Source organism: Branchiostoma lanceolatum, chromosome 15 (genome assembly GCF_035083965.1).
Source record: "Branchiostoma lanceolatum isolate klBraLanc5 chromosome 15, klBraLanc5.hap2, whole genome shotgun sequence".
Lineage (NCBI taxonomy): Eukaryota > Metazoa > Chordata > Leptocardii > Amphioxiformes > Branchiostomatidae > Branchiostoma > Branchiostoma lanceolatum.
Window position 1 is genome coordinate 16,033,789 of NC_089736.1, and position 15,653 is coordinate 16,049,441.

Here is a 15,653-nt window from a genome sequence, read left to right on the forward strand (position 1 = left end):
GAAACCTTATAAATGTGACCGTTGTGGGGATTCTACAGTGCTAATGTCTAATTTGAAGAAGCACATGGCAAGAAAGGCACACTAGCGATAATGGATATGGAGTGTCCGACTGCTCCGAACCTAAGCAGGGTCTTTAACATTCTATATAGTTCTTAAACAGGAAGAAGGCCATTGAAGTTGAATCAAAGTATGAAGTGTTTCTGAAGTAGGTCTATTTGCAAAGTTGATGTAGGAGATCCATAATGAAATTGTCGCATTTTCTGTACCGAATTTTGCGAAAAAACGATAAATGTGCAGAATGTTTTCCTTTAACGACGAGCCCGATAGTTAACCAGCGTAATTGAAATATTCTTATCCTAGGGTGTGTGGTGTTTTCTTTGAAAATAGATTGCAATATGGATAGTGTATTGTCTTAGATAAAGTCAGTACATTGTGATGTGTATGGAGTATTGTTTTGGTAAGGTACATTGTAAGCTTTGTAATGAATGTAGGAAGACTACAAATGTATCAGATTTGCCACTAAGGTAGATCTCAATATACCAATGGAAATGTGCTGATATCTTTGATTGTATCCTGCTTTGTTATCATTTTTAAGGGCCCTATTGGAAATACGTTACTCAGTTAACTGGAGGGACCACCCTAAATATTGATAAATAAATGAATAAATATCAGATTCTCTGACAAAATCTACTGTAATTACTAAAACTTCCGTGAAACAAAAACATAATCTTCCTTGATGAAGAGAAACACAGGCATGAAATCCCAATAAGAGAAATGAAGTTTATTTATTGTATAGGTACTAGGTGTGCCATTCAATAGGAAATGGAATTCGTCTTCAGTATTATATCTACGAATTGCGGGAAATCGAAAATCTGAGGTTGTCCATGCCTTAATTGCGTTAGAGGGCATACAGGCCCACAAAAATCCATTTTATGGGCATGTTAGCACCAACGTACTGTGTCCGGTATCAAGGCCTATGTTACCATGGCTATTGTGTTGTCATGGCATTAATGTCGTTTGACCATTGCGCCACCCGCAGTGCTCTTCCCAGCCAATGCAATGGTACCCGTAAAAAAGGTTTATTAGGTTACACAAATGGTCTTGTTCATTATGATGACAGGGCTACGAAAATCGGATTGACCCTTACCCTTTAACCTGTCACACTAGACGGGCGACAAATGTTTGTGAAAGCGGTACAAGGCTTGGTGTGTCTCTTCTTCTTTGCTTCTGAATCAGTCATCACAAGGAGCTTAACCTCATTGGTCATCAGGAGGTTAACGTTGGAGGTTGAGGAAAAAGGATCTCTTAGTAGGCTGTTCCTAAAACGTGGATAAGGTGAGGAAATAGTTTGCTCTCTTTGATAACGGCGGATCGGAGGGAAACGGCGCCGGCGGATCGGAGGAGGACATGGGAGTTGGGGGGTCCTCTTTAACTGTACTGCTAAACCTGCACAAGTAACCACCTCTTCATAAGGACCATTCGTCCAATGTGACTACTCTTCGGTGGTCGTTTAAAAACCCTGTCGATAGTGTCTAAGTGGTCTTCTCGGGCAGTTTGACTGTTATTTGCAGACTTTTGGGTTGGCGCATGTAATTATTTTTCATATTTGAAGGTGCGGTATCATTCTACAGTTGGTCTTAGTGATAGTTTGTAGCACCTTTATATTGTGTTAAATGTTAACACCACATCTTGCAATTGCTTCATGCTTCTAACTATACTACAAAATCTCAAGCTAGCTGGCTATTTTAAAAGTTATCCAGTCTATGAATATTCCGTCGCTTAACTCCCGTTGACCCGGCCGTAGCCCTTTGTTCCGTCCAAGCTTATTGAAAAGGACGCGGACAAAAGAGCTAGAAGGTGTTGAAAGGGGATGGAGATGCATGGGGGTTTGTCAGCGCCAGCTACCCCTTCGTGACAAATGTTTGTATTGTCCAAGCAGAGGTTGGTGGGGAAGATTGTGACCTTCTTATCATATGCCCCTGGGGGGGGGCGGTCATATGGTATCAAAAAAGGTCACAATCTTCCCTACCAACCTATGCTTGGATAAAAACATACTTGAGACTCTAGGGAAAAAATTCTCCAAGCAGATATACGGTGGATGAAGGGAGTAGCCTGAGTGTCATCCTGCTTCAGTTCCAGGCTCTACCTTCACCAAACATTTTTTTATGTTTGGTGAAGGTAGAGCCTGGAACTGAAACAGGTTGACACTCAGGCTGTGAAGGGAGGCGTACAGGGAAAGACTCATATCAGTACAAAAATTCTATAGCTGTGTTGTTGTGTGTTCTGGACTTCTTGATCGTTGTCAAGTACAAAAGAGAATGAATAATTCACAAGCTTCACTGAAGGGTATAGAATAAGCCATAGTAGCTACGTACTGCCCCTCCAACATTTAACTCCGTGAACAGTTTCATCCGGTTGGTAAGTTACTGTATAACAAAGTTCTTTGTACACAACCAAGTGTTTCATATTCACACCGACGTTTCGGTGACCGTCTGTCACCTTCTTCAGGGCAATACTGACAGATACTATTTCGCAGTGCAGATAGGTGTCGCTGCTTACAGATGCAGTTTTCTTGTTATTCAACAGTCAGATGATCGAATTCGAAACGGCCCAGGATAAGAGTCAAGAAGCTGACACGAAACCCTCTTGTCCAGAACCACATTGCCGACGGACATCGGGATAGAACATCGTGACTCTTGGTGGGGAAGGTGGAGCTCCTACCTTACAAACCTCGAAAAAAGAGAGCGCCAAAAGCGAAAGAGGAGGGAAAGTGAAAAACCACGTCCTTCCACATATATCGACTTTGAAACGTCACATCTCAAAGCGCACTGGTGAGAAACCTCACAACTGCGAAGTTTGTGGTTATTTAGCATCGAATATATCGACTTTGAAACGCCACATTTCTATGCACTCTGGTGATAAACAATATAGATGTGACATTTGTGGTTATTGTACAGCCATATTGTCAAATTTGAAACGACACATTTCTAAACACACAGGTGAGAAACCTTACAAATGTGACCAGTGTGACTATGCCACAGCACGAACATATACTTTAAAAAAGCACACGACCAAACACACTGGTGAGAAGCCTTACAGATGTGACATTTGTGGTTATTGTACAGCACAAATGTCACATCTAAAACGGCACATTTCTAATAAACACACCGGTGAGAAACCTTACAAATGTGACGTTTGCAGTTATTCTACTGCGCGAATGGCTTCTTTGAAACGTCACATTTCTAATCACTATATATATGGCGAGAAACCATACACATGTGACATTTGTGGTTATTGTACAGCACAAACGTCAAATTTGAGACGACATATTTCTAAGCACACTGGTGAGAAACCTTACAAATGTGACCAGTGCGACTATGCTATAGCACGAAAACAAGACTTAAAAGAACACATGTTCAAACACATTGGTGAGAAGCCTTACAACTGTAACTTTTGTAGTTATGCTGCAGCACGGAAATCTCATTTGAAGAATCACATGGTCAAACACACAGGTGAGAAGCCTTACAGATGTGACATTTGTGGTTATTGTACAGCACAAATGCCAACTTTGAAACGGCACATTTCTGAGCACACCGGTGAGAAACCTTACAAATGTGACCAGTGCGACTATGCTGCAGCACGAGCACATAATCTGAAAAAACACATGGCAAAACACACTGGTGAAAAGGCGTACAAATGTGACGTTTCTGGTTATGTTGCAGCAAAGATTTCTTAATTGAAGACGCACATTACTACACACATCGGGGAGAAGCCTTACAAATGTGACAAGTGCGACTATGCTACAGCGCGACCACATGCTTTGAAAAAGCACAAGGCCAAACACATTGTCATTGGTGACAAGCCTTACATATGTGATTATTTGTGGTTATTGTACAGCACAAATACCAACTTTGAAACGGCACATTTCTAGGCACACTGGTGAGAAACCTTACAAATATGACCTGGTGAGTGCGACTATGCTACAGCACGAATACATGCTTTGAAAAAGCATATTGCCGAACACACCGTCGAGAAGCTATACAAATGTGACGTTTGCGGTTATGTTACATCTCGAATGTTTGATCTTAAGAGGCACATTACCACTCACACTGGTGAGAAACCATACACATGTGACCAGTGCGACTATGCTACAGCACAAACACATAATTTGAAAAAGCACATTACCAAACACACTGGTGAGAAACCTTACAAATGTGACCGTTGCGGGTATGCTACAGCACGAATGTATGACTTAAAGAGGCACATGGCAAGGAAGGCACACTAACGACAAGCAATACCAATATGGCGTTTCCGATCGACTGCTCAAGCAGGGTCTCTAAAATTCTATGTAGTTCTTAAAAGGCAGAAGGCCATTGAAGTTGAAGCAATGTATTAAGTTTGAAATGTTTTCTGGATAAGGTTTATTCAAAACACTTTTTGTAAGATATCCATTGTGATGTTTTTGCATTTTGCCGACAAACGGAAAATGTGGAGAATTTTCACGACTGGTCCGATAGTTTACTAGCATAGTTAAGATATGTTTCATTGTTAGGTGTGTGGTGTATTGCTTTAAGATACATTCAATATATGTATGGTGTATTGCCTTAGATGTTAGTACATTGTAATATGTACAGGGTATATCGTGTTGGTAAGGTAGATAGTGTACTATGTAATGAATGTAGGAAGATTTCAATAAATAAATGAAAATGTGCTGGTTACAAAGTCTACCAACTGAAGTTTTTTTTACCATATCAGACGCAAGGCAAGAAGCTCATAAGAAGCTCATTAAAACGGGGTGTATATGATTTTAAAGTTGAATGAGCAGGCTTTTTGACATACCACACCGCTAGATGTCGCTGTGAACTCAGCCTGTCCATCAAGTTACTAACCTAAAGGCCCAAAAGCGACCTGACCTAGGCCGTATCCAACTGGCGACAGGAGTTTTTATTGCAACTGGAGAACTCCTTTTGCCAGTTGGATACGGCCTTTGCAATCGTTAGATCTGCTTGTAGATTAAACCTGACCTTCATTCTGTCAAGATCTGCATACATACCAAATATCATCACAATCCCTTCACATCCAGATACAGATACAGACACATACACATACACATACACGTACACACACATGAATGAGATTGCCCAGTCGGCGCATAAATCCGCGTGACCTTTACAGCTGTCTACCGCGGTAAATTGTCTGCATGCAGTTCCTCATGACCCCGCATGATCTCATTTAAAAGTGATTGTCAAAACGTTTTTAAAAAATGCAATTTTTGTTTTTTTTTTCAGTTATTTTTAGATTGTACCCTCAACTAAAATTTTATCGGCGTCGATGTCAGTCAGTTCGTGGCCCTGTACTTTAAAAATCCCCATATTTAAAATACTGCTAATTTGAATGAAGGTCATCTTGACTTGACCCTTACCCTTTAACCTGTCCCACTGGACGGTCGGCAAATGTTTGTGAAAGCGACACGAGCACAAATAGTTTAGACTTGGGGTGTCACTTCTTGGTTGCTGCTAAATCAGTCATTATAAACCTGCTTGATTACACGGAGGTTAATCTCCTTGGTCATCAGGAAGTTTAATAACGTTGGAGGTTTGGAGGAGGATCTCTTAGTTTCTTCCTGAAACGTGGATAAGGTGAGGAAATACTTTATTCGCTCTGACAACGAACCAGGTCCTCTTTAATACAGTTAAACCTGTACAAGTGACCACCTCTACATAAGGACCCTCTAGCCAATGTGACCGCTTTTCAGTTGAACCCTGTCTTTAGTGTCCAGATAGACTAGATTTGATCGGTTCCCTGAGTGGTCTTCTATGGCAGTTTGACTTTTTAGGCTGGCCCATATGTGCATGTAATTCTTTGTCTTAGAAGATGCAGTGTCATTCTACATTAGTGCTCAGTAATCAAGAATATGTAAAATCTTGATGTTGAGTTCTTATCACCACATCTTGCAAGTCAGCTTCTTGATATTTTTTCGTGCACTCTTACCAAAGACGTTATATAGGACCTTGCTCTAACTACAGTACACGACAAGATCGGAAGCTAGCTGGCTATTCTAAAAGTTATTCAGGCTATGAATATTCCGTCGCTTCACTCATTGACCTGAAGCCCTTTGTTCCGTCCAAGCTTATTGAAAAGGACGCGTACAATAGAGCTCTAAGGGGATGCAGATGCACGGGGGATGTCAACTACCCCTTTGTGACAGATGTTTGCCCTCTCCAAGCAGAGGTTGGCGGGAAAGATTGTGACCTTCTTATCATAAGCCCCGTTTTGAGAGCACTGCTGAAAAACGAGGCATATGATAAAAGAAGTTCAAAATCTTCCCCATCCAACCTCTGCTTCGAGAGAAAGACGTTTGAGCCACTAAGCGTTGTTAATCTCAAAGTAGATGTAGGGCCCCTGGATGTAGTAGAGCAGAGGAAAAAGTGGAACACTAGAAACATTTTGTAGCCGTGTTGTTGCGTGTCCTGAGTTTCTGGCTCTTGTCATGTGCCAAGGAAACGACATGATTAAAGAGTTTGATACTTAAGTTAAGGGCATAGAATAAGATAGACAACCATATTCAATGCCCCTCGTACACCATTATTAACTCTGGGAATAGTTCCTTTAAATTGGTATGTTACTGTATAAGTTAACTTGTTCTTTCTACAGTGTTCTATCCTCACACCGACCTTTCTGTGACTGTCCTTCCTCAGGGCAATACCGATTGATACTATTTCGCACTGCACCTTAAGCCTCCTTCGCAGACCTCTTGGAGCGGTGGCGTTTATTTTTTTGGGGTAGAGATGATACACGGTTCTTTTAAACTGGCCAAGATTCCCTAAACGCCTCCGCTTCAAGAAGTCTACGATTGAGGCCACGTTTCAGTGACCGTCTGTCATCTTCCTCAGGGCGATACTGACTAATACTATTTCGAACTGCAGCTAGGTGTCGCTGCTTACAGATGCGGTCTCTATTAACTGTTCTCTTGTTGTTCAACAGTTAAATGATGGAATTCAAAACAGCCAAGGATAACAGTCAAGGGGCTGGCAGGAAATCCTGCTGTCAAGAAACAGATTGTGGAAGGACGTCGGAACAGAACACCATGAATCTTGGTGGGGAAGGTACAGCCCCTACCTTAAAAAACACGAGGAAAGCAAGCGCCAAAACAGAAAGAGGAGGTGAAGCGAAGAACTACGTCTGCCCGTATTGTGAGTACAAAACTGGATCGGCGCAACATTTGAAATATCACTTCAGGGTCCACACCGGTGAGAGACCATACCAGTGCCGGCAGTGTGACTATTCTGCATCAGTGAAGTGTAACTTGAAAAAGCACATCATTGCTAAACACACCAGTGAGAGACCCTTACAACTTGAGTATTCGACGGTACTCAAACGTGAACGAGTCAGGAAAAAATGCACTAGTGAGGAGAGACGATATAAGTGCGATCTTTGTGACTATTCTGCAATATACAAGTCGCATCTAAAGCGTCACGTTATGGCCAAACACAGTAACCACAGGCCTCACAAATGCCCGTCATGCGTTTTTTCTACGGTGAACGAAAAGAGCTTAAAAAATCACATGGTCGTCCATTCTAACGAGAAACCATACAGCTGTGCTATTTGTGATTACTCCACTAAAAGAAAGTATAATTTGAAACAGCACATGGTCACACATGCTGGCGAGAAACCTTATAAATGTGACATGTGTGGTTATGCTGCAACACAAATGTCTCATTTGAGGAGCCACATGGCCACACACACCGGTGAGAAAGGGTACAAATGTGACCAGTGCGACTATGCTACTGCACGAAGATGTGATTTGAAAAAACATATGGTAATACACACGGGTGAAAGGGTATACAAATGTGAGGTTTGCGGTTATCGAACAGCAAGGATGTCTCACTTACAAAAGCACATTACCAAACATACTGGTGAGAAACCGTACAACTGTGACCTTTGTAGTTATGCTACAGCATACTTATCGAATTTGAAAGTGCACATTTCTACGCACACTGGTGAGAAACCTTACACATGTGATATTTGTGGTTATTGTACAGTACAAATTGCAAATTTGAAACAGCACATTTCTAATAGGCATGCTGGTGAGAAACCATAGAAATGTGAGATTTTGGTTATGCTGCAGCAAAGACGTCTTATTTGAAGACGCACATGACCACACACACTGGTGAGAAGCCTTACAAATGTGACCGCTGTGGGTTTGCTGCAGCACGAATCCACGACTTGAAGAAGCACATGGCTAGGAAGGCACACTGACGACAAGCAATACCGATATGGAGCTCCCTATCGACTGCTCAAGCAGGGTCTCTAAAATTCTATGTATTTCCTAAAAAAAGCAGAAGGCCATTGAAGTTAAATTAATGCATTAAGTGTGAAATGTTGCATCTCCTGCGCTCAATTTTGTTGACATATAGAAATGCAGAGAATTTTTTTACGACTGACCCGATAGTTTACTAGCATAAATGAGAAGTGTTATCGTAATGTATGAGGTGTATTGTTTTAAGATAGGTTGCAGTATGTATGGTGTATTGTTTTAGATAAAGTACTTTGTAGTGTGTACGGAGTATTGTTTTGGTAAGGTCGCTTTGTAATAAATGTAGGAAGACTTCAAATGTATATCTACTGACGGATATTTCAATAAACAATAAGAATGTGCTGGTGCGTTCAAGGCTCTGAAATAGTCTACAATAATGTGTATGCCATATCAGATGCAAGACAGCTTGTTTCAATGTGTTATGGTTTTAGAGTTTTTTGACACAGGATTTTTGACATACCACACTTAACCGCTAGATGTCGCTATGTACTCAGCGTGTCCCGGAAGAAGCTCAGGCTCGATTGCCACCCTGACCTTTATCCTGTCAAGATCTGCATACATACCAAATATCATCACCATTCTCTTACACCCAGATACGTACACATACATACAAATACGCATGAATGAGATTGCGCAGTCGGCGTATAAATCCGCGTACAGTTATCTGTCACGGTAAATTAGCTGCAGTTCCTCATGACCCCGCAAGACCCCATTTAATGGTGGTAACGTTTCAGTTATTTCTTAGATTGTACCTTCAACTTGCTCTCCTCTAGTGCACCCAACTATAATTCTATTGGCGTCGATGTCAGTCAGTTTGTGGTCCTTAAGTATAGGTACCTTGAAGTTCATTTTTGGTTGACCCTTACCCTTTAACCTGTCACACTAGACGGTCGACAAATGTTTGTGGAAGAGGCACGAGCACATCGTTTAGGCTTGGGATGTCTCTTCTTCTTTGTTGCTGAATCATCACAAGGAGATTAAGCTACCCCCCTTGGTCATCAGGAGGTTAACGTTTAATGTTGGGAAGAGGATCTCTTAGTTTGGTCATCCTGGGACGTCGAAAAGGTGAGGAAATACTTTGTTCTTTTTGATAACGGCAAATGAGGAGGACAAGGAATTGCGGATTGGAGGAGTGCTCCGAGTGGGTGTTTAGGACTATATCCTCTTTAGTCAGTTAAACCTGTACAAGTGACCACATCTATATAAGGACCCTTTGGCCATTGTGACCACTTTTCGGTGGTCCCTTTAATAATAATAACACTGTCAATAGTGTCCACCTAGACCAGATTTTACCGGTGCCCTGAGTGGTCTTCTTGGGCAATCCGGCTGTTATTTGCAGACCTTTGGTCTGGCGCATATTTGCATGTAATTAGGTTCCTTTGAAGATGCGTTTTAATTCTACCGCAGTTCTTAAAGGCTGGGTTTACGAAGTACACTTGGAGTGTGCTTGGAAATGGGTGTGTAAACCCAGCCTATGTGATAAAGAATTTGTTACACCTTTATTTTCACCTGCGAATTTTTGTCGGGGAAATGTCGGATTTGCATTGGAAACGACGTGCTGTAAACACCACATCTTGCAACTGTATCTTTCTATTGTTCCATGCCCCGTTCGACAAGGTCGCTAGCTGGGCTGTCTTTTTTAAAAGCTATCCAGGCTATTAATATTCCGTCGCTCCACTCAATGACCCGAAGCCCTTTGTTCCGTCCAATTAAGCTTATTGAAAAGAACACGGACAAAAGAGGTGGTCGAAGGCAGTGAAAGGGGGTCTCATTTTACTCCTCAGTGACATGTTTGCACCACTACCAGGAAAACGTGTTTAATCTCCAAGCAGATGTAGGATGTTTGGCGCAAAGGTACCGAGGTCACCAGTTCCTCACTGGGCGAGTAACGAGCTGAAATGAAATCCGCCCCTCACTCGGTTTCTAGTGATAATCTCCGCTCGTCACTCGAGTACCAGAGAAGTAGACTGGTTCAAAGTTCATTCATCACTGGTTATCCAGTACGGAGGTTACTCGATAACCAGTAACAAAAGTCCCGAGGTCACTGGTTCCGCGCTGGATGTACCATATGCATGCAGTGACGAGTGACTCCTCAGTGCTGGAATCCGAGTGATGACATTATTTCGTTAGTTGGCTTCCAGTAACCACGTGTTATTATCACTGGAATGTTCCAGTGATAATAATTGACGATCGTGCTTTCGAGTTGATATTGTACTACAGTAAGACGGCACAAATATGTAACAAGATACGCAACGGGTATCTTATAATTGATATACATCGTAATGTGATCGACCGTCACTTGAATTTGCATCCCGTTGCGTTACGTTTACTAAATTGACGTGTGTGTTAGTATTAACTTAATATCAACTGTACTCTACTCTACTCATATTGGAAGCTGGCCACGGGATATTTGTTGTCCCTGGTTGTATCTGGTTTGCCACAGCGGAATATTTGTCATCACTGCTTTTCCAACCCCGCACGTACTCTCATCTCTCGGTTTCCAGTGATAATTTGGAGACGTCCAGTAACGAAGTCATCTCATCGCTGGACGACCAGATATGACAAAACTGCGTCACTGGAAGTCTAGCGATGAAGGCACATTCGGTGCTGGACACCGAGTGATTATAAAGGAACCCGTCACACCGGTACTTTTGCATGTTTGGCCTCGTCTTGGAGTAGATGTTTGACCCACTCGACCCCCCCCCCCCCACCCTATTTGGTGCCCTTGTGAAAACATTTAACTTGGCTTTCCTGATCACCTAGGTGTAAAAATGGGTACCTGGCATGGACTGGGACTGGGGAGGTGATAGGCAGTGGAAGGAGTGGTGTGGTTTCTGCTTTTCTATAATGTGCCCTAGACACAGGATAAAAGCCCACTGTCCCAAGCTACGGCCTCAAAAGGCTATGGGATGTCTTTCCCTTTCCCTTACTTTAGATGTTTGTGGAGGGGGGGTGCGTATAACAGAGGAAAACACTCTCTTGTTGTGTGTCCTTGGGCTACTGTTTCTTGCCATGTGCCAAGGGGAATACATAATTCGAAAGTTAAATGATAAAGGGTATAGGATACAATGATAACTTTATTGCACAACAATTGTACAAGGTACAAAGTATGGAATTCACTGGTACATAAATAACATTCTATTAGGCTAACCAATCTACCTAATACAATATTGTGTAGTAGTCTATCTTATACAATATGGTGTAGTAGTCTATCTTATACAATATGGTGTAGTAGTATGGGATGAGATAAGCCACACTACCCCAGCTACACCTCAATTGACTGAGTGAATAGATTCCTCAGGTTGGTAAGTTGCTGAAGAACAAAGGTCATTGCACAGTACCAAGAGTTTCACCGACGTTTCGGTGACCGTCTGTCATCTTCCTCAGGGCATTATAGTATCGGAATGCAGCTAGGTGTCGCGTCATACAGATGCGGTCTCTATTAACTGTTTTATTGTTGTTCAACAGTCGGGAGATGGTATTCAAAACAACCAAGGATAACAGTCAAGGGCCTGGCAGGAAACTCTCTTGTCCACAAGCAGACTACGGCGGGACATCGGAACAGAACACCATGACTTTTGGTGGGAAAGATGCAATGAGGAAAGCAACTGCCAAAAGAAAAAGAAGGGGGAAAGCGAAGAACCACGTCTGTCCGTACTGTGAGTACAAAACAGGGTATGCGACACATTTAAAAGACCACCTCAGGGTCCACACCAGTGAGAGACCATACCAGTGCCAGCAGTGTGACTATGCAGCATCAGTGAAGAGTCACCTGAAAAGGCACATCATTGCTAAACACACCGGTGAGAGGCCATACCGTCGTGGACAACACAGTGAGTATTCAACGGTACGCCAACGTGAACGAGTCAGGACCAAACCCACTGGTGATGGAAAATCTTACAAATGTGACCAGTGCGACTATGCTACAGCACGAACACATGATTTGAAAAGTCACATGTCCAAACACACCGGTGAGAAGCCATACAAATGTGAAGTTTGCTGTTATGTTACATCTCGACTGTTTGATCTAAAGAAGCACATTACCAAACGTACTGGTGAGATACCGTACAAATGTAACCTTTGCAATTATGCTACAGCACGATTGTCTCATTTGAAACAGCACATGACCAAACAAAGTGGTGAGAAGCCTTACAAATGTGACATTTGTGGTTATTGTACAGCGCACATGTCACATTTGAAACGGCACATTTCTAACCACACAGGGTTCGAAGCCTTATAAATGTGACGTTTGCAGTTATTCTACTGCACAAATGTCTTCTTTGAAACGTCACATTTCTTAGCACACTGGTGAGAAGCCAAATACATGTGACATTTGTGGTTATTGTACAGCAGACGTTTCTAATTTAAAACGTCACATTTCTAATCACACAGGTGAAAAACCTTACAAATGTGACGTTTGCAGTTACACGTTTGCACGTCACATTTTTTAGCATTCTAGTAAGAAAGCTTACAAATGTGAAGCTTGCGGATATGCTGCAGCAACGATGTATTATTTTAAGAGGCACATGGCCACACACACCGGTGAGAAACCTTTCAAATGTGACAAGTGCGACTATTCTTCAGCACGAGCACATACTTTGAAAACGCATATGGTAATGCACACTGGTAAGAAACCTTACAAATGTGACCGTTGCGGGTATGCTGCAGCACGAATGCACATAGTTAGGAAGGCACACTGACGACAAGTAATGCCAATATGGAGTTTCCGATCGATTACTCAGGCAGGGTCTCTAAACTCCTATGCAGTTCCTAAAAAAGCAGGAGGTCATTGACGTTGGAGCAATGTATTAAGTTTGAAATGTTTTTCAGAGGAGGTATGCTTACAAAATTAATGCAAGAGATACATTGTAAAGTTGTTGCATTGTTTGTACCGAATTTTGCCGACAGATAGAAATGTGGCGAATGTTTTCTTTTAACGATAGTTTACCGGCATAGTTGAGATATGTTTTATCTTAAAGTACTGTGGTAATATGTATGGTCTTAGATAATTTAAAGTACGTTGAAATGTGTCTTGATTGAGTATTGTTTAGGTAAGATATATTGTTAGCTTTGTAATGAGTGTAAGAAGACTACAAATATCTCCATTAACGAATATCTCAATAAACCAATTAAAAAGTGCTGGTATCCTCGTTCTGTATCCTGATTAGTTGTGATTTTGTAAGGGCTCTCTCTCAAAATGTGGAACCACCCATTGAAAATAGAAACATAACAATAACGAGCCAGAGTTTAAATCACATCCAGATACAGACACATACATGTACACACGAATGAATGAGATTGGCCAGTCAGCGTATAAATCCGCGTGAGCTTTACAGCTATCTGCCACGGTAAGTCGGCTGCAGTTTTTAATGATTCCGCATGACCCCATTTTAAAGTGGTTGTCAATTTTGTTCTGTTATTTCTTAGATTGTACCTTCAACTCGCTCTCCTCTAGTGCACCCTTTTATAATCTTATTGGCATCGATGTCAGCCAGTTTGTGGTCCTTAACTATAGAAATCCCCATAGGTAAAAAATAATGGTACCTTGAAGTTCATTTTGGGTTGACCCTTCCACTTTAACCTGTCACATTAGACGGTCGTCAAATGTTTGTGAAAGTGGTAGCTTCGAGCATATAGTTTAGACTTGGTGTGTCTCTTATTCTTTGCTGCTGAATCAGTCATCACAAGGAGGTTAAACCTCATTGGTCATCAGGAGGTTAACGTTGCGGATCTCAAAGTTTGTTCCTGATACGTGGATAAGGTGAGGAAACACTTTGTTCTCTATGACGACGGTAAATGAGGGAGACAGGGGAGTTGGGAGAGGGAAATGTGTTTAGAATCAAATTCTTATTGATACAATAAAACCTGTACAAGTAACCACCTCTACATAAGGGCCACCTGGCCAAACCGATCACTAGCTATTTGGTGGCCGTTTAAGAATGTTGTCTATAGTGCCCGCATGGACTGAAAGATTTTATTGGTCTTCTAAATGGTCTTCTCGGCCAGTTTTGACTTTTTTATGCAGACTTCTAGGCTGGCGAATATTTTAATATGCGTTTTCTTTCGATAGCAGTTCTTAAAAGCTGACTTTACCAAGTACACTTGAAGTTTGCTTGGACATGCGTGTGTAAACCCATAAAGTGATGTAGAATTTGTAACACCTTGATATTGTGCTGTAAACACCACATCTTGTCACTGCTTCTTTATATGTTTTCATGTGTCTCGTTTTACAAGGTCGCTAGCTTAACTGGCTATTCAAAAAGCTATCCAGACTTAAAAAATCCCGTCGCACCACTCATTGACACTAAGCCCTTAATTTTGTTCCGTCCAAGCTTATTGAAAAGGACGCGGACAAAATAGCTCAAAGGCTTTAAAGGGGGGTGGAGAGTCATGTACTCCCCAAGCAGAGGTTGCAGGGATTATTGTGATCTTCGCAACCTAGCTGCGGTACACATAATATGACACGAAGGTCACAATACTCCCCACCAACCTCTGCTTGAAGAAAAAAGATATTTGTGCCACTGGGGAAGCGTGGTTAATCTCCAAGCAGATGTAGGGTTCCTTAGGGGAGCGGAGCAGAGAAAAAAAGTGGATGACTGAAAAAAATTCTGAAGTTGTGATGTATCGTGTCTTGGAGCTCTTGGTTCTTGTCCTGTGCCAAGGTGTGATGATAATGGGGCCAAAAAACCCGAACAAGGCACTGCCCCACGTATACATGTACATTCTCCCGTGAATTTTTTCTTTGTACAAAACCAAGTATTTTATATATTCACGCCGACTTTCGGTGACCGCCTGTCACCTTCCTCAGTGCATGCAATACTGACTGATACTATTTCTCACTGCAACTATGTGTCACTGCGTACAGATGCGGTCTCTATCAACTGTTTTCTTGTTGTTCAACAGTCAGCTAATGGGATTTAAAACGGCCAAGGACAAAGTCAAGAGGCTGTCAGGAAAACCCTCTTGTCACTGAAAGAGAGGGATATCGGAACAGAATACCATGAATCTTGGTGGGACAGGTGCAGCTCCTACCGTAAAGAACACGAGAAAAGCAAGCGCCAAAACTAAGAGCGAAAGAGAAGGGGAATCGAAGAACCACGTCTGTCCAGACATATCGACTTTGAAACGCCATATTTCAAAGCACACTGGTGAGAAACCATACAACTGCGAAGTTTGTGGTTATTCCACTGCTCATATATCGACTTTGAAACGTCACATTTCTAAGCACACCGGTGAGAAGCCTCACAAATGTGACCAGTGCGACTATGCTACAGCACGAGTAAATGATTTGGAAAAGGTCAAACGGACTCGTAAGAATGCATACAAATGTGACATT

At 42.0% G+C, this 15,653-nt stretch overlaps 2 protein-coding genes across 2 annotated transcripts; both read left to right on the forward strand.

Moving 5' to 3' along the window:
• Positions 1–1,870: 1,870 nt before the first annotated feature.
• LOC136420321 (zinc finger protein 468-like) lies at positions 1,871–3,736 on the forward strand. Its single transcript, XM_066407167.1, has 4 exons — positions 1,871–1,886; positions 3,000–3,083; positions 3,303–3,428; positions 3,555–3,736. The coding sequence occupies exons 1-4, from the start codon at positions 1,871–1,873 to the stop codon at positions 3,734–3,736; spliced, it is 408 nt and encodes a 135-aa protein (XP_066263264.1).
• Positions 3,737–7,087: 3,351 nt separating this feature from the next.
• LOC136420322 (zinc finger protein 845-like) lies at positions 7,088–13,467 on the forward strand. The gene is made up of 3 exons (XM_066407168.1): positions 7,088–7,799; positions 8,129–8,234; positions 11,786–13,467. The coding sequence occupies exons 1-3, from the start codon at positions 7,088–7,090 to the stop codon at positions 12,555–12,557; spliced, it is 1,590 nt and encodes a 529-aa protein (XP_066263265.1). The 3' UTR covers positions 12,558–13,467.
• Positions 13,468–15,653: the final 2,186 nt, after the last annotated feature.

Coding starts and splice junctions, on each gene's coding strand:
- LOC136420322 (XM_066407168.1), top strand. CDS start 7,088: ATGAATCTTGGTGGGGAAGGTACAGCCCCTACCTTAAAAAACACGAGG. Junction 7,800..8,128: donor CTATGCTACTGCACGAAGAT/GTGATTTGAAAA, acceptor GTTATGCTGCAG/CAAAGACGTCTTATTTGAAG. Junction 8,235..11,785: donor CGAATCCACGACTTGAAGAA/GCACATGGCTAG, acceptor GTTGTTCAACAG/TCGGGAGATGGTATTCAAAA.
- LOC136420321 (XM_066407167.1), top strand. Junction 3,084..3,302: donor GCACACGACCAAACACACTG/GTGAGAAGCCTT, acceptor GTTATTGTACAG/CACAAACGTCAAATTTGAGA. Junction 3,429..3,554: donor ACACATGTTCAAACACATTG/GTGAGAAGCCTT, acceptor GTTATTGTACAG/CACAAATGCCAACTTTGAAA.